We start from the raw sequence: 27,112 nt of genomic DNA, 5'->3' as shown, positions 1-27,112 counted from the left end.
TAGATTATTTGAACAGATATCTAATCTACCTCGCCCTACACATAAGAATGTAGACACATCCTACCCATTCTTGCATTTTTTTTCAAGAACAAAAGTTTTGAGTTTTATTTCCTATTGTGTTTTGTTTTTCTTTTTTTATGCTTGTCCATGAACCATCAAATACTTGTGGTTTCTATGTGTCTCAGTTCATGCTGCTGTTTGCAAGAGGAAAAGGATTAAAACATGGATTAAAATGTTGTCATGTTCAAAATTTAAGCTGTGACTCTGAAAGAAATGAACATGTCTCTCTGCAGTCTGACTGGGTCTGGAAAAACACTTACCTTGACATTGGTTTTGCATTCGCATATTTCCGAAGACTTCCCCACACACTGTTGTTAAAGATCTCTAGTAGCCTGCTTTCCTACTCCCTACTTTTGGATGCCTGTAAAAGCTCCAATGTTGTGTGAAACGGGCTACCCTGGTCAGTACTGAATTGTTCTGTTTTGTAAGGGTGAAATTCACTCCCATGCAAAAGGGCTACACAAGACCTGTGTGCCATTTAAATCACATTAAGCCCTGTTTTGAGGCCTTAAGTGTATAGATGTATAGGCCTTGTTTGGTTCTCTGCACAGGGGTGAGAGAAGGGGAGCTCTGAGTTGGGTCCCAGAAATGAAAGCAGATGCTCAGTATGAGTGTCAATCCCTCTCTTACTTCGTTGGCTCAGACTGCTTCCTTAGCCTTTCAGTGATACTGGAATTTTACAGAGGCGGTGGCGTGTTTGGGATCAGGTCTCCAGCCAGACAATACCACCCCTCTTTGGGAACTGCCTCTGCTTTCAAATAAAGTCCAAAAGTCCCAGAATAAATGAACTTCCCCTTTCTGGAACTGTCTTCTCCCCAGAATTTCCCTGTGTCTCTTGTGTCTATGGTAACTTCCCTTTCTGTAGCTATCCAGTTCTTTACAAGGCCTTTTAAAAGGCGAAATGTCTACATCTCTTGTTCCTTCCCCAGCTTTCCCTGTAGTGCAGGTTAGTAATATTTTTTTTCCTCTCCTCTCTTTTCCAGGATAATTTGCTGTGAAAGCCTTTAATGCTCCAGTGTTCTTCCGGACTACGAGTCTGGTATGCCTTGCAGCAGGAGCGGGACAGACTAATGCTAGACCCCAGGCCTTCCTTTTAAAGGTACATAAACTTTGTTCATATGTACAAAGTTATTGAGGGTAAACTATCACTTTCCCTTTACTGAGCTGCCATGTTTTCCATGGAAGATTATTTTATTTTATATTTTGCCCCCAAACCATTTTTTTTTTTTTGGCCTGAAGGCTGAAATATTTCAATTTGGATATGCTGCCCTCATGGCAGCTGTCCCCATTCTCCTCTGTATGCCAGGCCCCCTGGCCAGACTGCATCTTCAAGGATGCACTTTTATGGTGCAGCTCTCTCACCAGGAAGGGTCACTGATGCATTGTGTGGGAGCTGGAGTTTGACCAGGGTCTCTGGTCAACAGAGGAGAGCGGGGACATGAAGCACCACAGCAGCATTTCTATAGTTGAATTTTTGCTGAACAAATCTCAGTTTCCCATGGAAAATTGAGATGAAAATGAATCTTTTTTTCCCACGTGCATGGACGTTATCCATGGTGAGGAAAGCCCGTTTTCTGACCCACTCTAGTTCTGAGTTGTGTTTTAATTGTGATGTTGTAACTCTGAGGCTTGCTCTGCCTGAAGGTAGCGACATTATCAAAGTTGTGGCTCATATTACCCGCTTTCCTCTAACACAGCACTTTTTGTGTTCCTTTCCTCTGTCATTAGCAAAAACCGTTGGGGATTTTAACAGTCCCAAATCAGTGCTACTTTGGAAATTAGGCTCCTTTTCACAGAATAAGGAAAGTCTTGAGAGGGACAATCAACGGTTTTGACTGGTGACTTCATTTTTTTCCCCTCTTAAGTGCCATATTATTTTCTACAGTTTGTTGTTTGTTCCTTCCTCTTTCTCTGTTTGGAAATTAATCATACAGGAAATGATTAACCACAGCTAGCTCTCTGTCTGCCTGTCTCTGACTTAATGTGTCATATTAAGAGAGAGGCCTGAAAGTGAGTTAAAATGGATGGCTAGATGCACACAACATGCTTTTGTACAGACTTACAATCCAGTTGTTCACTTTGGCCATCCCACACAACTAGTCATCCGTTTAGTTTTAGTAGAATAAGATGTTTGTTAAAAATAACTTAGAACTACAAAGTTAGAATCTGAAATTGCCAAAGTTTGGGGATCCAGGGTCTCAGCGGGCCCATTTCTACTTAATTCCCTTGCAGCTTTCCTTTGTAGAGTGTGATGTCTATAAGAGAAGTCTTACTTCTACCTTTAGATTTTTAAATGAGATTTTTGTTGTTGTTATGACATGCTGCATATCATGACTGTTTTTTATTCTATTGTTGGAAATGATATGATGGCTGTCTAACCAATAGCTGGTGGACTTAATTAGCACAACAGTCAGGCACATTTAATTACTCCTGGGGGAATTCTGCAACTTGGCGCATGTGCGGAATTTATGTCCCCCGCAAATTTCTTTGCTTCCCCGCAGAAAAAAATGACTTTCTGACAGAGAAGCAAAGGGAAGCCACAAGGGTGGTCATGCAACTCTTCTCAGCAGTATGTTTCAGGTTCCCAGGGCAGCCAGCAGAGAGGTAAATCACTGTGGGGCAGGGGGCGGGACTGGTGAAGAGAAGACCCGGCTGGTGGCTCCTACCCTCTGCCTGTCTCCGCTGCTATTCACAGCTGGGCTAGAAAGGAGGGGACTTCCTCTTCCCCTGCATGGCACCTGGGGCCTGTTCAGACCCATGCCAAGATTTCTCCCCCTGCTGCAGGAAGCTCTGCAAACCCCCCCACACACACACACACACACACACTCTCCGTTGCAGGGAGAGGTATCCCTGTACAGGGAGCTGCTCCCCCATACACCCACACCCCATGCATCCAGACCCCTCATACTCAGACCCTCCCGCCAAGCTTCACCCCCTTCCACATGCAGGAAACCGCCCCCCCATGAGCCCCACTTCCCCTGCACCCTGGACTACCCCACAGAGCCCCAACCAGCTGCACCTGGATCCCCACCCCATGCTCCCAGCATCTAGACCCCGCTGAGCCCCAACCACCATCGTCTGGACCCACTTGAAGAGTCCCATTACTGTTGCACCCAGAACCTCCAACAAGCTCCTGTGCATCCAGATCTCCCTGCACCCAGACCCGCACTGAGTTGCCCGTACCCAGATTGCCCCATAAAGAACCCTCTCAACCCACACCTGGATCCCCCCATGTTAAGCCCCTCCACACTTGGATCCTGTCTGTGACGGGTTTGGTCAGAGAGACACCCCCCACCCCCCTTGGGACTCTTACCTGACATACTGGAATTACCTCTGAGCCCGTTTTCCACTGCCAGCTTGGGACTCCAGAACCCTGCCTCGTTGAGCCAGACATGCTAGCCTGCTGCAACACAGACCCAGGTTTGGTCTACGCCCCCAAAACTGCAGACTTTAACCAAAAACTGCGCAGCAAGTCACCTATCTCCAGCACCCAGACACCCAGCTCCCAATGGGATTCAAACCCCAAATAAATCCATTTTACTCTCTATAAATACAGTGTAAACTCATAAATTGTCCACCCTCTATAACACTGATAGAGAGATATGCACAGCTGTTTGCTCCCCCAGGTATGAATCACTTTGGGTTAATTAATAAACAAAAAGTGATTTTATTAAGTATAAAAAGTAGGATTTATGTGGTTTTAAGTAATAACAGACAGAACAAAGTAAGTTACCAAGGAAAATAGAACAAAACACGCAAGTCTAAGCCTAATTCAGTAAGAAACTGAATAGAGGTAAATCTCACCTTCGGAGATGTTCCAATAAGCTTCTTTCACAGACTAGACTCCTTCTTAGTATGGGCCTGATCCTTTCCCCTGGTACGGTTCTTGTTAGTTCCAGCTCAGGTGGTAACTAGGGGATTTCTCATAACTGGCAGCCCCCTTTGTTCTGCTCCACCCCCTTTTATATCTTTGGCACATGGCGGGAATAATTTCTCTCTCTGGGTTCCCACCCTTCCTTCTGAATGGAAAAGCACCAGGTTTAAGATGGATTCCAGTTCAAGTGATACGGTCACGTGTCCTGTGAGATCCCAAACCTCCATTCTTTCTGGCCTGAATCACAGGAAGGCTTACAAGTAAACAGAGCCTTTTACAACCAATTGTTCTAGTTAATGGGAGCCATCAAGATCCTAAGCCACCATTAATGGCTCACACTTTGCATAATTACAATAGGACCTCAGAGTAATACTTCATATTTCTAGTTTTAGATACAAGAATGATACATTCATACAAATAGGATGAACACATTCAGTAGATCATAAGCTTTGTAGTGATACCTTACAAGAGACCTTTTGCATAAAGCATATTCCAGTTACATTATATTCACACTCATTAGCATATTTCCATAAAATATATGGAGTGCAATGTCACACTGCCTTGCTGGGCCTACCTGCCCACACAGAGGAGCAGGGCCCTGGGGTGTTTCTGGGACAGGCCAGGTCCTTGCGCTGTGTTGGCGTTGGGTGCAGCCTCACTGCTGAGTCTGTGTCGGGTGGGGGGAGGAGGGGGCTGCACAGTAATCTCCCACCTCTGTGTAGCCAGTGGCATGTGCTCCCCAATGCCATGCTGGAGCCTCCACATTTACTTGACAAACAAAATTTTCAGAATTTTTGTAAAGGATTTTGGTGCAGAATTTTAAAAATTTTGGTGCAGAATGCCCTTGGGAGTAACATTTGGTAATTTGCAAAATAACTTAAATTAAGATCACAGCCTCCCTGCACTGGTCCTTAGTGTGCAAGATATGTGAGTTTTAGTGCAGTTTTTAGTTGTTATCACCACCTAGTGACTGGAATAAATGCCTTGAAAGAGGATGAAAACATATAATGCTGCGTTCTAATCCTCCTCTAGGTGACTTTGTAGCGTAGATGCTTTTGGATTTGAGAGTTTTTAGTTTTAGTCTCAGCACAGGCAGATTCCTCAAACCAATCTGTGATGGAATCCCTGGGATGGTCTGTCTGATATTAGTAACACTAACCTGATGGATTATAAACCTCAACAGGTTTGGAGGGTTTTTTTGTTTTTCTTTGCTTTAAGAAAGGGAAGAGTTGGAGAAGCCCAAAGAAAATGGAGAAAGTCTATCAATATTCTAAGGTATATTTAAAAGGCATAGTTATACTGTGGTAGCTTCTTATCATTCCAGTCCTTGATGAAAGGTGCCAGCAACATTTTCAGCAATCCTAGAGACAGCACTCGGGTATTTCTGTTATTACTTTGCACATGGCCCATGATTTTGATTGTGGAGTCATCATAATGTATTGGATTTGTCTGTGAGGTTGCCTCACAACTGTTGCCCTGTCAGCTATGGAAAATTCTTCTTTTAGCACAGATACAGACCTTTTTTTTGGAGCTTAAGGACCGGGTTTCTAGTCTTGGATGAGATGTGTGTATTAGGTTCCTGTTATTGTATCTCTTGTCTACAGCACAGGATTCATTACAGTGTGTGCTCAGATACTGGCCCTTTTAATTTTTATATATAAAATAGCGGTAATATACAGTACTTTCCCGAAATAAAATGCAAAGAAATTAACCTTGGATTGCAAAGATCTATGGTCCTAAAGTGTCAAAGCCAGAGACCCTCATCCTTTTGATTTGTAATGTGGTGCTTTGTCTCACTGTTCATTAGTGTTACAAGCACCTTCATTGTTTGCAACTACAGTAGGTACATTTATTATTGCACCAACAGAAGTTAACATAAGAAGGGCCATGCTGGGTCAGACCAATGGTCTGTCTAGTCCAGTATCCTGTCTTCTACCAGTGGCCGTTGCCAGATGCTTCAGAGAGAATGAACAAAGGAGGGCAATTTATCAAGTGATCCATCCTCTATCACCCAGTTCCAGCTTCTGGCAGTCAGAGGTTTAGGGACACCCAGAACATAGGGTTGCATTCCTGACCATCTTGGCTAATAGCCATTGATGGACCTATCCTTCATGAATTTATCTAATTCTTGTTTGAACACACTTATGCTTTTGGCATTCACAACATTCCCTGGCAATCCACAGGTTGATTGTGCGTTGTGAAGATGTACTTTCTTTTGTTTGTTTTAAACCCGCAGCCTATTAATTTAATTGGGTGGTCCCGGGTTCTTGTGTTAAGTGAAGGGGTAAATAAGACTTCCTTATTCGCTTTCTCCACACCTTTCATGATTTTATAGACCTGTATCATATGTACATCCCCCTTAGTCATCTCTTTTTCTAAGCTGAACAGCCTTGATCTTTTTAGTCTTTCCTCATTTGGAAGCCATTCCATACCCTTGATCATTTTTGTTGCCTTTCTCAGAGCTTTTTCCAGTTCCAGTATATCCTGGACAAAGTATTCAACATGTAGGCGCACCATGGATTTATGTATTGGCATTATGATATTTTCTGTCATATTATCTATCCCTTTCCTAATGGTTCCTGACGTTGTTGGGGTTTTTTGACAGCTGCTGCACGTTGAGAACTATCCACAAGGACTCCAATATCTCTTTCTTAAGTGGTAACAGCTGATTTAGACCCCATCATTTTGTATGTATAGTGGATCTGCTGTTTTCCAATTTGCATTACTTTGCATTTATCAACATTGAGTTTCATCTTCAATTTTTTTGCCCAATCTCACAGTTTTGAGATCCCTTTAACTTTTTGTAGTCTGCTTTGGTCATAACTATCTTGAGTAATTTTGTATTATCTGTAAACTTTGCCACCTTACTGTTTATCCCTTTTTCCAGATCATTTATGAATATGTTGAACAGCATTGGTCCCAGTACAGTCTTGGGGAACCCCTCTATTCTCTCCACTGTGGGAGAAAATGACCATTTATTCCTACCCTTTGTATCCTATTTTTTTAACCAGTTACTGATCCATAAGAGGACCTTCCCTCTTATCACATGACTGCTTAGATTCCTTGAGATTCCTTGAGTGACCTTGTCAAAGGCTTTCTGAAAATCCAAGTACATCTTATCGACTGCATCACACTAATCCACATGCTTACCATCACCCTCAAATAATTGTAATAGAATGGTGAGGCATGACCTCCATTTACAAAAGCCATGTTGACTCTTCTGCAATATCATGTTTATATATGTGTCTGATCATTTTGTTCTTTACTATGGTTTCAACCAGTTTGCCTGGTATTGAAGTTAGGCTTACTGGGCTGTAATTGCCAAGATCACCCCTGGAGCCTTATTTGAAAATTGGCATTATATTAGCTACACTCCAGGACAGGATTACTGGACTAGATGGACCTTTGGTCTAACCCTGTATGGCCGTTCTTATGTTCTCAGTAGGATTTTACTTCTGATTTTTAAAAGATGTCTTTTTGTCTCTATCTATCTCTTTTCCTCTGTTATTTAGCCATGGTGACACTTTATTGGTCCTCTTGCTGTTTTTGTTTTGTTTGGGGTGTACATATAGTTTGAACCTCTTTTATGGTGGTTTAAATTAGTTTCCATGCAGCTTGCAGGCATTTCACTCTTGGGACTGTTCCTTTTAATTTCCATTTAATTAGCCACTTCCTTTTTGTGTAGTTCCCCTTTTTGAAGTTAAATGCTACTGTGGCGTGTTTTTTTGGTATTTTTCCCTCCCTACAAGGATGTTGCATTTAATTAATTACGGTCATCGCTTTTACTCAGCAGTTCAGCTATATTCATCTCTCAGACCAGACCCTGTGTTGCCACTTAGGACTAAATTAAGAATTGCCTCTCTGCATGTGGGTCCCAGGACTAGCGTCTCCAAGCAGTCATTAGTGATGTCTCTAAAGTTTATCTCTGCATCCCATCCTGAGGTGACATGTGCCCAGTCAATATGGGGATATTTGAAATCCCCCATTATTATTGGGTTTTCTGTCCTTTGTGACCTCTCTAATCTCCCTGAGCATTTCACGAGCACTATCACGTCATGGTCAGGTGATTGGTAGTATATTCCTACTGCTATACTCTTATTATTCAAGCATGGAATTTCTATACACAAAGATTCTACGGTACAGTTTGATTCATTTAAGATTTTTATTATATTTGACTCTAAGCTTTCTTTCACATACAGTGTGCTCCCCCACCAGTATGACCTACTCTGTCATTCCTATGTATTTTGTACCATCGTATTACCATGTCCCATTGATCACCATTGTTCCACCAAGTTTCTATGATACCTATCTTATCAATATCCTCATTTAATACCAGGCACTCAAACTCACCCATCTTAGTATTTAAACTTCTTACATTTGCGAACAAGCACTTATAAAATTTGACAGTATTTAGTTGTTTGCCTTTGTTGTATGATTGAATGAGACTCGTTTGTTTGATAGTTTCTCTTCAGCTCCTACCTGTACTTTGTCAACTTCTATCCTCTTCACTATACTAGTATATAAAGTTTTCCTTTTAATAAATTGTCCCCTATTGGATGTGTCTGTCCAAACTATGCACCTGTTGGCCTCCCCCAGCCCTTCGTTTAAAACTGCTATATGACCTTTTTAATTTTACATGCCACCAATCTGGTTCCATTTTGGTTTAGGTAGAACCCATCTTTCCACTATAGGCTCCTCCTGTCCCAAAAGGTTCCCTGTTCCTAATAAACCTAAATCCTTCCTTTTGAACACCGTCTCATTCACGCATTGAGACCCAGCAGTTCTGCCTGTGTAACTGGCTCTGCACAAGGAACTGGAAGCCTGTTGGAGAATGCTACCATGGAGGTCCTGGACTTCAATCTCTTACCTAGCAGCCTAAATTTGGTCTTCAACACACCTTTCCCTGTGTCATTGATACACACATGTGCCACAACCACCAGCTCCCGCCCGGTTCTGCCTGTCCACCTGTCTAGACGTCTTGAGAGCTCTGCCACCTCCACACCTGGCAGGCAATTCACCATGTGGTTCTCCTGGTCATCACAAACCCAACTATCTGTCTTTCTAATAATTGAATCCCCCATTACAGTTACCTGTGTCTTCCTGCTAACTTGGTTTCCTTCCCCTACCCCAGAGGTATCCTCAGTTCAAGAGGATACCATGACATCATCTGGAAGGAGGGTCCCAACTATGGGATCATTTCCTCTCTGTTCCAGCTTGATGTTCTCACTGATTTTATCCTTTCCCTTTTACCACTGATGTTCACTGATTTTATCTTTGAGCTGCCTAGATGCATGCATTTTATATGTAGTGTCATTAATTTGCAATGACTTACCCAAACTGCCTTCGTTAGCTTTTTGCCATAGCATTTACATGAAGACAACAAATTATTTCCCATTTAACTCAGTTGAAGGAGTTAAGATTTTCTTATAAGTGAATAGCATGACTATTCCCTCCCGCCCCTCTTGGTATGATGACATAGTAATTGTGCAGGCAACTGCAGCTATGAAAAGACTGTATTAAGAAACAGGATGGTTATGGTTTGCTGTCAGAACTAATTTTCCTGTTGACTTTTTTTTTTTTAAACAGGAAATTGAAGAACAAAGCTGCATATGTCTTAATTAGCTCTTCTGTTAAATTTCAAATTTTAAATATTGAATTTTAGTATAAGAAGATTGGGAATGGATAGTATTTTGTTCACAATTTTATTTGATGATCATAAGAGTTGGAAATATGCAAAACTCTGAAAAGAAATGCCCAGAACTGACTGGGATAGTGTCAATTAACGCCTACTTCTGTCTGGAAATATTTCACCTGCTAATATTAGAGGTAACTCCTACAACTACAAAGATCAAAGAGCATTTCTATCAGTTTGGTTTGACAGCGCTGCGTGTAGACTCAGTAAGTTAGTCAGCTTCTCCTTTCATTTGCATTTGTGTCTCACAGAGCAACAGGAGAGAAACTTTTTTTAAAGGAAAATATTAACCTACAAACATTAGGAGAAAGACTCCAAGGCAAAAGTAGTGCCTGAAACCATTTTGAACTCCATTTTCTCCCCCAGTTAGTTAGATTTCAAGATGTGGTGTGTTCTCCCCCTTTCTTCTCCCTGTTGAAGACTTTAGGCAGTATTGATTATGGTCCCATTTCAGGAAATTACTTACACACATCAATGGGACTGAAGCACATCTTTAAAGTTAAGCGCATTCCGAAGTGCTTTCTTGAACTGCAGCCTATGTAAATTCCTTCTCTCCTCTCCTCTCCTCTCCTTTCCTCTGTGTAGCATGGATTTTGTTTTAAGTGTATTTGGAATGCTTTTTATGACTTTACAAATAACTAGGAAAATAAGTTGTTTTTCCTCTTTGAAACACACTAGCATCTTAAGATCTCTATTTCTCTAATAGAAATCTCTATTTCTAAGCAAGATTTTTTCCTAACACACCTAAACCTTCTTGTCATTTCTGAGATATTACAGAATTGCAAAGTGGTGACTCGAATCCAGACTAACAGCTCAGATAATTAAATTTCCCTTTTCTAGCATTAATCTGATTTTAATCCATGTATGCTATCTAGCATGAGGTAGAGCTGAAGTGAGTAGAATGTGTTTTATGCAAGTCTTGTTTTGAGACTTCAAAAATAAGTGTGGAAAAAATAAGCTTTGTGTATTCCTCTGAATAACTACTGTGGGTAATATTGCTGTCAGCACGGAAGCCTGGAGGGTAACTTTTATGCCCACTCCCATGACTTTTTACCTGTTCTGCATAGGTATGTTTTGAGTGACCGACAGTGGCACCTTCTTCTAATGCCTGTTTATTTGAACAGGCAAAAGAAAAATATATGGGAAAAGGAGGCATCTTAAATAACAAACTAGCTTCCTGTTCCAGAAACCACTTCCTTTTAAATGTGTGCTTGTTACCTCCACTTACCTATGGCAGTGAGGCAGGCAAGTGTATAATGTTCCCATCTGTGGTGATCTCTTCTTTCCTGCTGCTGCAGCTTCTGGCCCAGGAATTTGGTCTTTCCTTCATTCAGCAGCAGTCAGCATGTTGACCCCATCCTGCTTCTCCCTCCTTGTCTAGTACTCAATGGCTAGGCTTCTCCGGAAAGGAGCAGCTGATTATAGAGGTAGCACTTTCTTTGCACTACCAATTCCCTTCGTCTTCCCATTCCACCCTCTGCACCATAGGACTTGCTGGCAGTCTGTGGGACCTTCAGCCCTAGTTGGCGAATCATTGATCTTAAGGATACCTCTAAGCTAATGCTTCTGAATGCAGCTGTGAAAAAACAAATAGAAAAGTTCTAGCACTTCTGTTCCAAAATGCCATCTGTCAACACTGGACTTGCACAGAACCTTTTTTTTTTGCTTCTTAAAGTCTGACCTACACTTTCGCCTTAATGAGATCTGCAAAAAACCCAAGGTTGAACGTTTTACTTCCATCTCTTCGAATTATCCAAGCATGAGATTTCAGATCACGGGAATGATGGGAAATCTGTAGTGTGTTTTCCTCAGAAGCTGAAACACTCGGGGGTAGATCTACACGTACGGTGGCGTGTTGAGTACAGACACTGCACATCCAACTAGCAAGGGTACAAATATCAGCATAAATGGTGAGGCGCAGCTAAGGCGAGTAGACGGCCCTCCACACTGGGGCCCCCATGTGTGTACCTCATACAACCCAAGCAGTGCCACCTACCTCTGCCCTGCCATTTTTAGCAGTGCAGTGTCCTGCTGCCTGCCTGCTGCGAGAGCCTATCTTCACTGCAGTGAAAGGCTCTGGCAGGAGGGAGGAAGCTTCTGGAGCCTTTCGCTGCAGCATGTAGCTACACATGTAATGCCTATACTCCGCACACCACCATAAGTGTAGACATAGCCTAGGAGAGGCTGCAGAGGGGTAGTCTATTCTCTCTCAGTTGGGCAATTTTGTGCAATTCTCTTCCCCCCTCCGTGTTTATTCATGAAAGTGTCATTTGTGCCTGTCGCTGATAACTTGCTGTCACAGTATTTGGTAGGAAATCTTGCTCTCTTCCACACCCACTCAGTCTGTTCCTATACCAAGCTGAGATTTTTCTTTTTAAAGTACGTTGTACTGTGAGGTCTGGGTTTCTGCTACAATAATACTTTGCATTAATATGGTGCTTTTCATCCTTGCAGATCCCCAAATGCTTTGGGCTAAACTGCCCCTTACCCGGCCATGTGCGGAAGTAAGGCACCTTCAGCATGGCCAGGTAAGGGCAGCACTGACTGCAGCTCCAGTGGAGTGAGGGAGAGAGTGGGCTGCTTGCCTGATGCTCCCTCGGTGAGGAAGCAGGTGGGCAGTGAGAGGAGCCATGGCTGGGCATACTACTGGCCCGCCAGAGTAGCTGGCTAGGCACACCGCAGGGAGTAAGGTGCTCCCAAAGAGAAATTAAGTAACATACTTTCCCTCCCCCATACCAGTCACGTAGGGTAAATAGGGAGCAGAGAAGAGGCACAACTATTTCCTGGCGAAGCTAAACGTTTCCTTAAGTCAGGGATGGGCATGAGCATGAGCCTAGTGTTTCACTGTAGCCCTTGATAAAATACAAGTTGTAGATGTAGCAGTACTTGCAAGCTCCATCGTTTAAATGGCTCTTAGGGGACTGCATCCTTTTTTAAGTATGAATTTAAAAGTTCTAATAGCCATGGGTGTTTTTTCAAAGTGATGCTTGGAGATTTAGCTGTGTGACAATCCCTGAGACTTATCCTGCAGTGCTTGCTCAGGAGAAAATCTCATGGGATTCCATGGGAACTTTGCCTGAGCATTATTTATTATTGCACGTTCTAAAATGCCTGCCACCAGAGCGAGTAGTGCAGAATAAGGGCCATCAACAGGAAATGCACAACTGAATCCTCACACACTGCATATACATTGTGGTGGTATTGCCCAGTAATAAGACATCTTTACCTGATCTCACCTGGAATTATCATAGCTGCAAGCCACTGAAATCTTGTGTGAACCCCCAGTTTATGTATGTCACTACTGCTAATACTTGTAGCTGTTTCTTGTCAAAGTTTAAAATATGAAATATTCTCCTAACACTGATTTATGCTCAGAAAATGTAGCTGCTAAATCTGTTAGCTAAGCAGGTGGTTCGGCAGTCAGGATAAAGTGTGAATACAAAGATTATAGATTGGTTACTTTACTGTATCTCATTGTTGTTGACAGGTTTCATAGCAATATCGGGAAAAGTTCCACGATAGACCATGCCTGTCCCTCCCCCTCCAGCTCCTCCCCCTCCCCCAACTCTTGCACTGGTAAGTTTCAACTTAGAAGTAGTCACATGAAATATAAATGTAAAATATTTGTTGTTACAGTGCACCATGTGGGTCCTATTTAAAGGGGCAAATTCTGGACCTTTGTGCACAGTCATGTATCTCGGACTCGGGTGAGGGATTCCCTCAGTGGTTGGAGAATGTACGCTTTGCAGGAATACAATCAGTGCTGCTACTCCTTCCCCCTGACTGACTGCATTACTGTCCGCACCTGCTCTGCATCCCCTTGCTCCCTCCATACAGGTCGGTTAGTCTAATATACGGTTTCTCAACCTGGGGATCATGGCCATGTTTCAGGAGGTTGTGACCACCTTCTCTATCATTACAGCTACATGGGAGGAGGTTCGTGAGACTTTTTCTCTGTTGTAACATGAGGCCATCCTATGGAGAAGGCTGAGAACCATTAGGCTAATGGATTGTCCTATTCGATGAACCAGTGGCTTTGATCCATCCCTGCCCCACTTCCCCTTTATGCTGCCGCTGAAAGCTATGCCACACAAAGGGTGCAGAGGCGTTCTGCTGTCCCCACTTCCTGGGAAACGTCCATGTTACTGAGCTGGCAAATCAGGAAACCATTTCAATGATCATTAAATGATCTCAAAACAAATTAGGTTTTGGGATCTTTTCTCAGCTGCGGTTTTGCAACGAAATGGATCAAAGAAGGGGAGAAACCTAATGCAACAAATTGAGTCTGAATGAGTAACATGTGTTTTCCGTCAATCATGAGAGGCTTTAGAAACGTCTGGAAAGTTGGAACTCTTATTTTGTATACCAATACAAAACATTTCTTCTCTTTTTCTAAACTTGTCATTACCCTTTCTGAATGCTGAGGTAATGCAAAAGTTACACTCTGAAAAGACAAAGCAGATGCAACTGAGGTTGGGAATCTTAAAACCTTGACTGGAAATCAGAAAGGCCTGTGATTTTTGAAGTGGAGGATCAACATTTTCCAGATAGATTTTAATGAAGAGAAAACAGTAGCCAAATGCTTAATTTCCATCCGTGGCATCCAGTGTTTGGATATGATGTACTTCAGTATGATTTTTTTTTTCAAAAACTTCAATTTTTCTGTGCAAGTCCGCGGTGTGTATGGTTTGCTCTTGTTCATTCTCCAAAATAGCAACCTTTTTATTTTCTTCCATCTTTTCAATTATATTTTTAAATTGAGATTTCTAAAAAAGACAGATCTATCTTGGCTTCATATGTATCAAACATGGACTCTGAATGCTGGGTGGAAGAGAGGACTGTTTCAAATTAGACCAGTAGTGTGGCAATGGATCTTGAGTGCTGAAACAGAAGTAGATTTTTGGGGACCAGAATCTTTGTTTGCAAGGATAACTGCTTTTAGTGCCACGTTTGCAAGAAGGAGACTGTGACACGAAACTCATTTTGACTGCTTTGGGGTTAAAAACAGAGGTATCCATTTCTCCCCTTACTTCAGCAGGTTGCTGCAGTTTTATTCATATCTTTATTTATTGTTTCATTTTGCAGGCAAATACCGAAAAGCCTTCCTTAAACAGGTCTGAACAAGCAGGGCGAAATGCTCTCTTATCTGATATTAGCAAAGGAAAAAAGCTAAAGAAGGCTGTTACTAATGATAGAAGTGCCCCTATCCTAGATAGTAAGTACAATTCTGTTTATTTTAATGTATTTAATGAATGATGAGTTAATATGCAAAATTAGAGTAGTTTTTATAATCAAGAGGTGAAGAGATGCAGGGTGGTCAAGCAAAATAAATTATTGTAAAATGGTCAAATAATTTGCTATATTAATTCATGTATTAAATCACTTGAGATATCCATTACTGTTTATAAAGTGTGTATATTAATTTGTGTGCTAACTCTGGTAAGTCTATAGCAAAATGTAATTGGCACAACTAAGTGTAGTGGTGGGGAATGGGGGAAAAAAGTGTCTTCCTTTCGAGTTTCGCAGTACATGCTTATTTTAAAGGCAGACTGCAGTGATTTTTTTAAGTACTTCTTTAGATGGCTATAGAAAAATATTCTTAATTTCAAAGCCGTATCTAAAAATATCTTCACCCACCACTGATATGAAATGGTCGGCTGTTTTAATAATTACAAAAGGAACTGCATCTTGATGTCAGGACAGGATGATGAGAGCTGCTGGTATACAGATAAATGCAGATAACTGGCTCTGTGGATGAAGGGAAAGCAGTGGACGTGTTGTTCCTTGACTTTAGCAAAGCTTTTGACGCAGTCTCCCACAATATTCTTGCCAGCAAGTTAACGAAGTATGGGCTAGATGAATGGACTATAAGGTGGATAGAAAGCTGGCTAGATTGTCGGGCTCAACAGGTAGTGATCAATGGCTCCATGTCTAGTTGGCAGCCGGTATCAAGTGGAGTGCCCCAAGGGTCGGTCTTCGGGCTGGTTTTGTTCAGTATCTTCATAAATGATCTGGAGAATGGTGTGGATTGCACCCTCAGCAAGTTTGCAGATGACACTAAACTGGGAGGAGAGGTAGATATGCTGGAGGGTAGGGATAGGATACAGAGGGACCTAGACAAATTGGAGGATTGGGCCAAAAGAAATCTGATGAGGTTCAACAAGGACAAGTGCAGAGTCCTGCACTTAGGACGGAAGAATCCAATGCACCGCTACAGACTAGGGACCGAATGGCTCGGCAGCAGTTCTGCAGAAAAGGACCTAGGGGTTACAGTGGAAGAGAAGCTGGATATGAGTCAACAGTGTGCCCTTGTTGCCAAGAAGGCCAATGGCATTTTGGGATGTATAAGTAGGGGCACAGCGAGCAGATCGAGGGACGTGATCGTCCCCCTCTATTCGACATTAGTGAGGCCTCATCTGGAGTACAGTATCCAGTTTTGGGCCCCACACTACAAGAAGAATGTGGAAAAATTGGAAAGAGTCCAGCGGAGGGCAACAAAAATGATTAGGGGACTGGAACACGTGACTTAGGAGGAGAGGCTGAGGGAACTGGGGATGTTTAGTCTGCGGAAGAGAAGAATGAGGGGGATTTGATAGCGGCTTTCAACTACCTGAAAGGGAGTTCCAAAGAGGATGGCTCTAGTCTGTTCTCAGTGATAGCAGATGACAGAACAAGGAGTAATGGTCTCAAGTTGCAGTGGGGGAGATTTAGTTTCGATATTAGGAAAAACTTTTTCACTAGGAGGGTGGTGAAACACTGGAATGCGTTACCTAGGGAGGTGGTGGAATCTCCTTCATAGAAGTTTTTAAGGTCAGGGTTGACAAAGCCCTGGCTGGGATGATTTAATTGGGGATCGGTCCTGCTTTCAGCAGGGGGTTGGACTAGATGACCTCCTGAGGTCCCTTCCAACCCTGATATTCTATGATTCTATACACCCAGGATGGGTGGTAGAAGCAGTCTGCATTCCACAGGTACCACTGGCCCTTTGGCTCTGACTAGGTGTCTGTATTATATGGATGGAAACACTAAACCAAAGAGAAGATCCAGAAAAATATTTAATTTGCCTAAAAATATCTGGTAAAAGCATGTACTTTTCCCTGAATCTCTGATCTTCCTGTTACAATGCTTTAAAATCTAATCAGTCTGATAACATTTAATATGAAACAATTACATATTTATGTACAAGTTATCTTAAAAATATCTCCTGAATTATTTAATAATGTTCTACTTTTGATCAAGTGCATGGAAATGCTCTTTAAATCCCATTACAGTCTTTCTGTAATGCACTAAAAGTCTCTGCACAACAAGACAAAAATATGTGCAGTGTTGGGATAGTGCCCAAGTTGAGTCCTTATTTATGAATTGACCTTAGTATCTCTAAGCAAAATCTTAGCCAAACTTCCGAATCCGAACCTGGGAGGTGTCGCTCTGATGCGTGCAGTTGCATCATGCTGAGGTGACTCCTATGACTTACCTAGCTAGACATTTTTGTTCCATGCATGCAGAGGTGCTAACAGGCTACTTCACCTTGAATAAATATGTGCTAACAATATGTGTTCGCATCTGTTCCACCTTGTATTTTGTTGGGATGCTCTGAGTATCTGTCCCAAATCTGAAGAAAAGCTCTGTGTAGCTTGTTCGCTTGTCTCTCTCACCGACAGAAGTTGGTCCAATAAAAGACATTACTTCTTTCCAGTCTGGGGACAGAAATGCTGTGTGGCTCAACCTGCTAGATAGTGTTCTGATGCACTGTAGCAACTCAGTTGCATGACGGGCTATCTGTGCTGGAAGAGGTGCTCCATCCAGTTGAGCTGCTGCAGTGCATCAGAACTCCACTTGGCAGATGCAGAGGAGCCTGGAAAAGCACCATTCCTAAGGACTCTGGGAAGGTAGGAGAGAAACAGGAAAGAGGATCAAGGGAAACAAAAGCCCGTCCCTTTAGTAGGTCATGGGGCCACTGTCTGATGACAGAAGGCATTTCACAGCCAGATCAGCTGATGGGAAACACATTGACAGACACTCAATCCGGACTTCCAAGGTGGGGGTGTAGAAAAATACAGCCTCGGCTAGCCCAGCATGTTTTAACCCTGGATTTTAACGGGAAGATGACTGAAGAACACCAAAGCACTAAAAGGAATGAGATCTCTTAAAAGTGAACCAGAAAAAACAAGCAAAGCAGATCTAGGGCCGTATTCAGCAGGGTGCCTAATTTTAAGCAAGTGTGTATTCCCACTGAAAGCTAGACACATGTTTCACTACGCTGCTGAATTGGAGCTATCGTGGCAAGGCAATCAATGGGGATGAAAGGTAGATTAAATAGTAATGTTAAAGGTGATGGGATCTATTTTCTTGTTTGCATGAGTTAGTAAACTATGAAAGATTAAAGTCTTATAGCATCCGATGAAGTGAGCTATAGCTCACGAAAGCTTATGCTCAAATAAATTTGTTAGTCTCTAAGGTGCCACAAGTACTCCTAGTCTTATAGCAGGAACTCTCCAGAGGTTTACACCCTAAGCGAGTCAGAGCTGAATTTGGCCCAGTGTGCCTAACAAAGGGGAAGGGTGCAAGTGAGCATTTCTCCATAAATGCATCTTTTCTCTTTAAGAGAGAGACTACTGAATAGTGTGTCTCATTCACAGACCTGAAAACCCTTTACAAAAGATGGGAAATACCATTTTCCCCTTTTTAAAAAAATTGTGGAAACTGAGGTGCAGAGAAATGACTTGCTCAGGTTCACATGGTATCAGTGACAGAGCAGGGAACAGAACCTAGGTCTCCTGATTTCCCCATCCTGTGCCCTGCTCATTGCACCATGCTGCTCTAAAGTAGTCCCTTGCCTTTATTTAGCCCCAGGAAAATACTTTCATGTGCCATTTCAGTTACTGTGTCAATATTTGTCATGGTCAGAGTAGAGAGAAGCATTTTTATATTATGACCTGTTCCGCCTGTTAGAAAAACAAGCTAAAATCCATTTCTAGGCCTTCCCAAAACTATCTAAAAACAAATCACTGATCCCTTGAGGGGCTTTGTTCAATATGTATTTGTGGCAGCAACCCCATTGGTGACTGAGGTTTGTGCAAATTCCAAGCCTCCAGATTGGACAGACCACCACCAGGAAGGACAGGTCTTCCATCTATAACCAAGCCTATAAAGGATTAGGGACCAACGGCGTGGGGAAAAATGGAAGCCCAACATTAAAAGTGTGGCTGAATACCACGTGGAATTCTCAACACCCCAACCTATTCTAGTCCCAACTTCTGCTTTGTGCCTACTTCATAATCCTGTGGTCCAAGACAGCTACAAGGAGAAGGAGAGGCTATGAAAAATACTGGCTATGTTTTAAAATTTCTGATTTTTGTTTCAACAGAACCCAAAGGATCTGGTGGCGGCGGCAGTGGCGGAGGAGGAGGTGGTGGCGGTGGTGGCTATGGCGGAGGTGGACCACCTGGCTTAGGAGGCCTGTTTCAGTCAGGAATGCCAAAGCTCAGATCTGCAGCAAATCGAGATACAGGTAAGGAGGATTTCCCAGATCTGTGAATTCAGTCAAGAATCTTAAAAGCTTTCTAAACGATAAATTTACAAAAACTTTCATACAAGAGTAATAAAATAATGCAAGAGTTCTTTGGCTTAGGGAATACCTCCAAACATATGTAAACAAAATACAACTAAAATATCATTAAGGGGTTAACTTTAAACTCTCACTCACAGTAAACTCTGAGGAAAACCAGCATTCGCTCTTGTGCCTCAGTATTTCAGTCTCTATAGCAGGTACGGTCATCCATTGAGTAACTAGGGACAAGGAAGGGAGTTAAAAAAAACAAACACAGTTTCAGACTTAAATTTGGCTTTGTGTGTTTCATTCTTAGTGCTATGTTTTATAGGGATATTTGTGGGGGAGAAGTTAAATTCCTTCCTTCCCCCACTCCTGAAGGTATTACTGAGAAATAAAAATCTCAGGGATTGAGACCTCACCTGTGGTGTACAGTAATAAGGGCCAGATCCAGTCCCTTACTCTGTGTGTGCGCACCCTCAAAGTGTAGTATCCAGAGGATCCCAAGCTCGAACTCCCTTAAGCCCTAGAGAAACTGGCCTCCTCTTAAACTGGAGAGCCCATTTAACCCCATGGGGGCATAATTTACCTGTTAAGGTATGTGTCAAACATCCCATCTGGCTGCAATGCAAGCTGTCAGCAGCAGCATAGAATCATAGAATCATAGAATATCAGAGTTGGAAGGGACCTCAGGAGGTCATCTAGTCCAACCCCCTGCTCAAAGCAGGACCAATCCCCAATTTTTTCCCCAGATCCCTAAATGGCCCCCTCAAGGATAGAACTCACAACCCTGGGTTTAGCATGCATGCATTAGCTGGATATACACACTTTTTTGCGTTTCACAGGTTTTCAAAGGAGTTGCCCCATGGAACAAAGCAGATTCTTCGGCGGGCAACATTTATAAAATTGGGGATTTGCCAATTGTTGAGGAAGGTTGGGCCCTAGTGATTATTGACATGAGAGGATATAATGGCTCCACCTAAATGTGTACTTAGGATGCTGTTAATGGCCTATGCTCATTATAGATCTAACTTAATCTTTCAGCACATGTTGACACAAACACAGACTTTCAGAGGTGGTTTTATCTATGTTAGCCTGTGCTGGGAACTCTTCTTAATCCAAAGGTTCCCGGCATAATAGGCCAGTGTTTCTTCAATTGCAAAACTCCTCTTCCAGAGAAACACAAGCAAATCCATAAAAAATAGATATTGGAAGAAGGGAGAAATGGGAGAGTTTTTTTCTGGATTACTTTCAAGTCCTCTTCCTTTTGCTGAATTCTAGTGATCAAATATTGATTGAAAGTTAAGACGCTTCTGCTCACATGTTGAAAACCCTAAATCATTGTTCTTCACGGTTTTTCCAAGGAGAATTTCTTCCCTCTATGCTGTTAATGTTTGCATCAGGGAAGCCTGAAAATAAATCCTATTATATCATTAGCAATGGTCCATAATAGCTCTAGTCCAGTGGTTCTCAACCAGGAGTATGTGTACCACTGGAAGTACATCAACTCATCTAGATTTTGCCTAGTTTTACAACAGGCTACATAAAAAGCACTAGTGAAGGCAATACAAACTAAAATTTCATACAGATAATGACTTGTTTATACTGCTCTATGTACTTACATTTCAGTGTATAGTACAATATTTATATTCCAGTTGATTTATTTTATAATTATGTGGTAAAAAATGAGAAAGTAAGCAATTTTTCAGTAACAGTGTGCTGGGACACTTTTCTGATTTTTTGTCTGATTTTTGTAAGCAAGTAGCTTTTTAAGTGAGGTACAACTTGAGGGTACGCAAGACAAATCAGACTCCTGAAAGGGGTACAGTCATTTGGAAAGGATGAGAGCCACTGCTCTAGTCTATCATAAGTATCCTTTCTATGCAATCCTGCTGTGATAGAACATAATGGCTACATTGGAGCTGTTGCTACAAATGCTTTTAAATTATCTACTGAGTAGCCTTATGGGGACAAATCCAGTCACGTGGCTGGCGGGGGGCGGGGCAGCAGCCGCTCCACCCCCCAAGCAGAAATGGCACCTTTTTAACTCTTCGGCACCTTTGAAATTTTTACTCACTCGGCGGCGCTCCGGGTCTTCGGCAGCGGGTCAGGGGGAGCGGAGGTAAAAAAGGCACCACTCCCTGATACTCACCCGGCGGCGCTCCAGGTCTTCAGCAGCATTTCGGCATCTGGTCCTTCACTCGCTCCGGTCTTCAGCAGCATTGTGGTGGTCTTTCAGTGCAGAAGACCGGAGCGCGTAAAGGACCCGCTGGGTGAGTACTGGGGGGGTGGTGCCTTTTTTTATCTCAGCTCCCCCTGTTTTTTCCGCCTGGCTACGCCACTGGACAAATCCTGAAGACTTCAGTCAGTCCTTACAACCAGTGCAAAACTCCCAGTGCATTCAAGTAACGACTTGAAAATTTGGCCCATTCTCACAGTGTGTTTTACCTTCTCTTGCCTATTGCCTAGCCCTTTACCCTGATGTGGATAGTATTTACTTCTCTGTTTCCAGATTCTGGAGGAAACAGACCTCCCATGCTGCCACCAGGAGGAAGAACAACATCTGCCAAGCCTTTTTCACTTCCAAGTGCCGCTGGGAGATTTCCAGGGCCTTCTTTGGGGCAAAGAAGTACCGCTCCCGAACCACAGAGAAACCGAATGCCACCTCCGAGACCTGATTTTGGTTCCAAACCAGATACAGGACCTCCTCCAGTGCCAAATACTCCAAGACCCATTCCATCAGGTTTACACAACAGAGTATCCCCTCCTGTGCCAGGAGTAAACAGGCAAACCAACGCAGGGCCTATCCCTCCATCTTTCCCAGGAAACAGAAATACAGGATTCGGAGGATCTATTCGCCAGTCGACTGCAAGTTCCTCGCCTTCTTTCTCTAACAGACCTCCCCTTCCTCCTGCGCCTGGCAAGTCAACAGATGACAAGCCGCCGCCGCCACCACCTCCAACAGGAAACAGGGCACCCACCAACCGGGAACCTTCCTTTCCACCTCCACCGCCTCAAAACAATAAACCTCCCATTCCTTCCACGCCTCGGCCATCCACTGTCTCACAGGCTCCACCCCTGCCTCCAGGCAGGCCAGGCCCACCTCCAGTTCCACCCATTTCCAGTGGAAATGATGACATGCCACGTCTTCCACAAAGGAATCTGTCTCTAGGTTCTCTTGCACCTCCCAGCTTGCCTGGGACAGGTCGATCTGTCCCTCTTCCTCCCCCTCCAAATGAGCGGCCTCCTCCTCCAGTAAGAGATCCACCTAGCAGATCAGGTATGGCAGTGTGCATTTTTTCAGCTCTCCAGACCACCCCTTGTAATGACTAAACTAATTGTTATTCGCGTGGTTTCAGTGACATAGTTGAATTTACCTCCAATACCAATTTCCTTTATGCTTTTCAGAATGTAATATGAGCTGTAGCTTTAAATTGATTGACATGCTTTGCTGTTGTTTGCCATATAAATTGAAGCTATAGACCAAAATGCCAATCAGTTTTAAAAATTGAAGCCCTCCTTTCACTGAAAGAGTGTGACTGACTGGTTTAATCAGTTACATCTTTAAAAATCGCTATTCAGACTTGAATTAACTATCATGACCTGAGTTTGATTTGCAAGTTATTTTTGCAGAAACATGGGTCATGTAGTTGCCACTTTGTGTAATACTACCTTTCTTCAGTTGGGCTGATTTCAAGCACCGTGCCACTCAAGTCATTTTTAGTAGTAGTAGTAATTATGAGGTAGTATTTACACATTCATTATTATTATCATAGTTAATAGCAACTACAAACACTATGTTTGATCATTATATTCTTTGGTGCAACAAACTTGTTTTATCTGTGGGTCCAACTAGATGAGTAATCTTTACTCCCGGGAGTAATACAATTTGTCGGTGGCAATGTTCACAAGTAAAGGTTTGCAGAAATAGGCCCCGTGCATGTTAAACATCATGTACACTTATGGTAGTATTTAAGTTATTTTAACAAGATGTATACAACAGTCGTTAGCATAACAAGTGTCATTATATTTATGAATCAACTTTGTCATTTAGCATATGCAGATTTCTAATGAGACAGAAAATAATATTGTTTCCATGGTGATATTTCATAATATACTTTGATAATATAGTAAATAGAAGGGGACCTTGTGTTTGCTTCTTAATCCATATCCTTCCAATATTTACGCTGTTTTTAGTTGGAATAATTTCTCTCATTATCTTAAAGTTACTAAAATGAATAAACTCTCACTACTGGAGCACCATTCCAGGATTGCAAGCTGTAGTAGCAAGTAAATGTAAACCACAAAGTACGTAGGATTTCTTGTGACACATTTTTGCTTTTGGATAGTGGCACAATATCTGCTGATTTATTTTTAATAAATGTATCTGTAATACATCTTTAATAGATGTAACTAGATTTCTTTGAGCTGAGGGAATACTTGTAATAAAAAAATGACTTAATCAACACAATTAAATTCTCCTAATTGCCCCACATTATGTGTAATATATTTCACGCTGGTTCTAGGCATGTTACCGCGACAGTTGCTCAAATATACCGACATTGGAAATGTTAAAATCTGTGTGTGAGGTCTGTTTCTAATTTACAGACAGATTGATGTACTGCAACCACAGCAGAGCCTGGCATGCAGCAAATATTTGTGTCAGAGAGAGAACTGATCCCACACTGCTTAACATTGCCATTACTGAGCTGAATTCTCCTTTACATGATACCACTGGCAGAATCTGGTCCTAACACCCAGCATGGTATAGGAAAGGGAGTGAAGAGTAAAGTGCCAACATTTGCTGACAATACAAAATTATTCAGGATAGTTCAGTCCAAAGCTGTCTGTGAAGAGCTACAAAGGGATTTCACAAAACTGGATGACTGAGCAACAAAGGGGCAGATGAAACCCAATATTGATAAGTGAAAAGTAATGCACATTGGAAAAAAGTAATCTCAACTATACGTATATAATGGTAGATTCTAAATTAGCTGTTTCCATCCAAGAAAGAGATTTTGGCGTCCCCATAGATTGTCAAAAAGGCTAACAGAGTGTTAGGCGCTATTGGGAAGGAGATAGAAAATATGACAGAAAAATATTATAATACTACTATATAAAGCCATGGTGCGCCCACACCTTCAATACAGTGTCCTGTTCTGGTTGCCTTATCTCAAAAAGGATACAGTAAAACTAGAAAAGGTTCAGGGAAAGGCAACAAAGATAATCAAGGGTATGGAATGGCTTCCATATGAGGAGAGACTAAAAAGATTTGGGCTGTTCAGCTTAGAAAAGGGATGACTAAGGGGAGATACGATAGAGGCTTATAAAATCATGAATGGTGTGGAAAAAGTGAATAGAGAAGTGTGTTTTACCCTTTCCCACAATATAAATATCAGGCATCACCCGACTGAAATTAATAGTCCGTTGGTTTAAGGAAGTACTTTTTCACATAATGCTTAATTAACCTGTGAAACTCATTGCCATGGGATGTTGTGATGGCCAAATGTATAACTGGATTTGAAAAAACTAGATAAGTTCATGGAGGATAAGTCCATCAATGGCTATTAGCCAAGATGATCAGGGTGACCCTAAAGCTCTGATTGTCAGAAGCCAAGAGTGGAAGCCAGGGGTTGGTCACTCCAAAATTGCCCTGTTCAGTACACTCTCCCTGAAGCTATGGTACTGGCCACAGTTGGAGGCAGGATCCTGGGCTAGGTGGACTATTGGTCTGGCCAGGTATGGCCGCTCTTATGTTCTTTTGGTTCAGTGAGCTCTTACACCACTTCCCATCCCTTTACCTTAAAAGAAGGTGTGGCTGAAGGAAATGGGATATGACCAGGACCCTCTGTGCTGCCCTGATGCTCCATTGTGGTTTCAGCTGTTTGTGACCATTCGCAGCCAGCATAAGTTAGAGTATCTTTAGGGCTGCATTAACATGGAAGGAAGAGACCAGCCCTGCACAGAGAATATATGAGGCAAAGGGAGTGGAAAGGTGACATTTAACCCTCCTTTCTGTATAAACATGCCCCCTGAACCTGCACTCTGTGCAGATCAGCCACACCAAGGGGAGGGTGGATCAGGAAAGAGGTGTCAAACCCTGCATTACTATTATCCCTCCCTCTGGCTGAAGGAGGCAGACAACTCTCCCCATTTCTTTTGGATCCCATCAAAGCTTGTGTCCTATCTGACACCCTTCAGAGCGATGTAAGACAATAATGCTCAGAGCTGATAGAATAGCGGTAGGTTTTATGGTACAATAGATTACTGATTTGTTTCTGTCTTGATTCAGGACCCCTTCCACCTCCTCCTCCTGTAAACAGAAATGGCAGCATTTCACGGGCATTGCCTGCTACTCCACAGCTGCCTTCCAGGGCAGGATTAGAAAACCAGAGAGGTGGACCAAGGCCTCCACTTCCTCCTGACAGACCTGGTTCCGGAGCTCCTCCACCACCACCTCCTGCACCATCATCAGCAATCAGAAATGGCTTCCAGGACTCGTCATTTGAAGGTGAGCTGTGTTTTCAGACATACTCAGCATATTACTCTCTCCTCACTCAGAAGCTTTGCTTAAGTAAAGCTATCGGTGTTTGGCCCCACAAACGTTAAATGAGATACTTCACAGATGCTTTGGTTCTGATTCTGAGCTCTCCCTAGTTTTGCACCGGAGTTATTCCTGACTGTCCCAGGTGTAACTTGGGTCTAAAAAGGCCTGCCATATGGAGTTATCTAAATATTTTAATGCAGAAAACAGAAGTGCAAAGTTAACAGGACTGACATGAACATACTAGCATGCCAGTGGGACTTTAGCAAGCACTGGACCTCAGAAATAACCATTCAAAGGTAACCTAAAAAGAGGAAATGTGTGTGTGCCATTCTTTGCTGCTTTATGCTGTATAAAGAAGGCCTGAAGGATTTTTTTTTCCAGTGTTAAAAATTCAGGTCTCCTCTGCCCTGAAACCCTTGGGATGATTGAAGTAGTGGGATTATGACATCACAGGAAACAAAGTAAAAGTGGTAGAGAAGGAAACTCTCTACCCAAAGTCAAACTGCTTAAAACTTTGAGTTTTTCCATTTTGGCCACGAAACAGTGGGGATAAAGGATATATATGTGCATTAAAGATGAATCAGTCCTTTCCTTTCAATTAAGGCATGAGCTGACAATATACATTTGAGTCTCCCAACAAAATCAGAAAAGACCAGACTTGACATTCCTGATATTTCTAAGATAAAAAGCAAGCAGAAAATAAAACTATAAAGTAATCCTTCTGAGCTTTCTTGATGCATCATAAGAGACAAAACTGAATGCAACCATTTTTTTTCTGTGCAAATCGCCTTTACGAGACAGAACCTACATAGTTCCTGTACAAGCAGAACTCTAATTGAAATCAGGGTGCGTCTTGCTTGCCTCAGGAATGCAAATCTGGGCCCCAAAATAATCAATCCTGTGGTCAGTTGTTGGTGAAGTTCACTCAGGTCGTAGCTGGATGACATTATACAAAAACCTACATTACAAGAGTGTTACGGTTGCAAAGTGCTGGAAATGACAAAAAACGAAGTTGACTGTGTGCCCTTATTCTACCCCTTGAACATCTGCATTCAGATACAGGACAGTGTAATATGAGCATGGGCTATTTTTTCCAGGATTTTGATTTGCTATTAATATGTCACTGGAATCTGACCCCTCTTTTGTTGTACAGGGAAACGTGGGTCTCTAGTGGTTGAAGAAATACTGATACCTTTAGCTTTATCGTCACACTTTTTACAAAAGATGCACATTTCTCCTTGATTATGCATTTTCTCACAGGTCTGCTAATTTTTCTTTTTTCTTTGAACATTGAATTTTATTGGATGCTGTAGTGGTTCTAGTTGTTTGGATGCTTTGTACATCAATGAGGTCTAAATACCTGTAATGCAAATTCAGCACCCTGAATCC

At 42.4% G+C, this 27,112-nt stretch overlaps 1 protein-coding gene across 12 annotated transcripts in view; it reads left to right on the top strand.

Moving 5' to 3' along the window:
- WIPF1 (WAS/WASL interacting protein family member 1) overlaps positions 1 to 27,112 on the top strand; it is a 100,116-nt gene that overhangs the window by 43,778 nt on the left and 29,226 nt on the right. For 10 of the 12 annotated variants that reach the window (XM_073305907.1, XM_073305910.1, XM_073305908.1 and 7 more), the window contains 6 exons: positions 1,044 to 1,159; positions 13,114 to 13,202; positions 14,712 to 14,841; positions 18,994 to 19,137; positions 21,689 to 22,456; positions 25,469 to 25,687. In XM_073305907.1, the coding sequence (XP_073162008.1) occupies positions 13,152 to 13,202; positions 14,712 to 14,841; positions 18,994 to 19,137; positions 21,689 to 22,456; positions 25,469 to 25,687 (1,312 nt within the window). In that variant the 5' untranslated portion in view covers positions 1,044 to 1,159; positions 13,114 to 13,151. The remainder of the gene's footprint in view (positions 1 to 1,043; positions 1,160 to 13,113; positions 13,203 to 14,711; positions 14,842 to 18,993; positions 19,138 to 21,688; positions 22,457 to 25,468; positions 25,688 to 27,112) is intronic. The other 2 variants (XM_073305915.1, XM_073305914.1) reach the window with 1 other exon arrangement.

This window comes from Lepidochelys kempii, chromosome 11 (assembly GCF_965140265.1).
Source record: "Lepidochelys kempii isolate rLepKem1 chromosome 11, rLepKem1.hap2, whole genome shotgun sequence".
Taxonomy (NCBI): domain Eukaryota; kingdom Metazoa; phylum Chordata; order Testudines; family Cheloniidae; genus Lepidochelys; species Lepidochelys kempii.
This window is presented reverse-complemented; position numbering and strand designations above follow the sequence as displayed.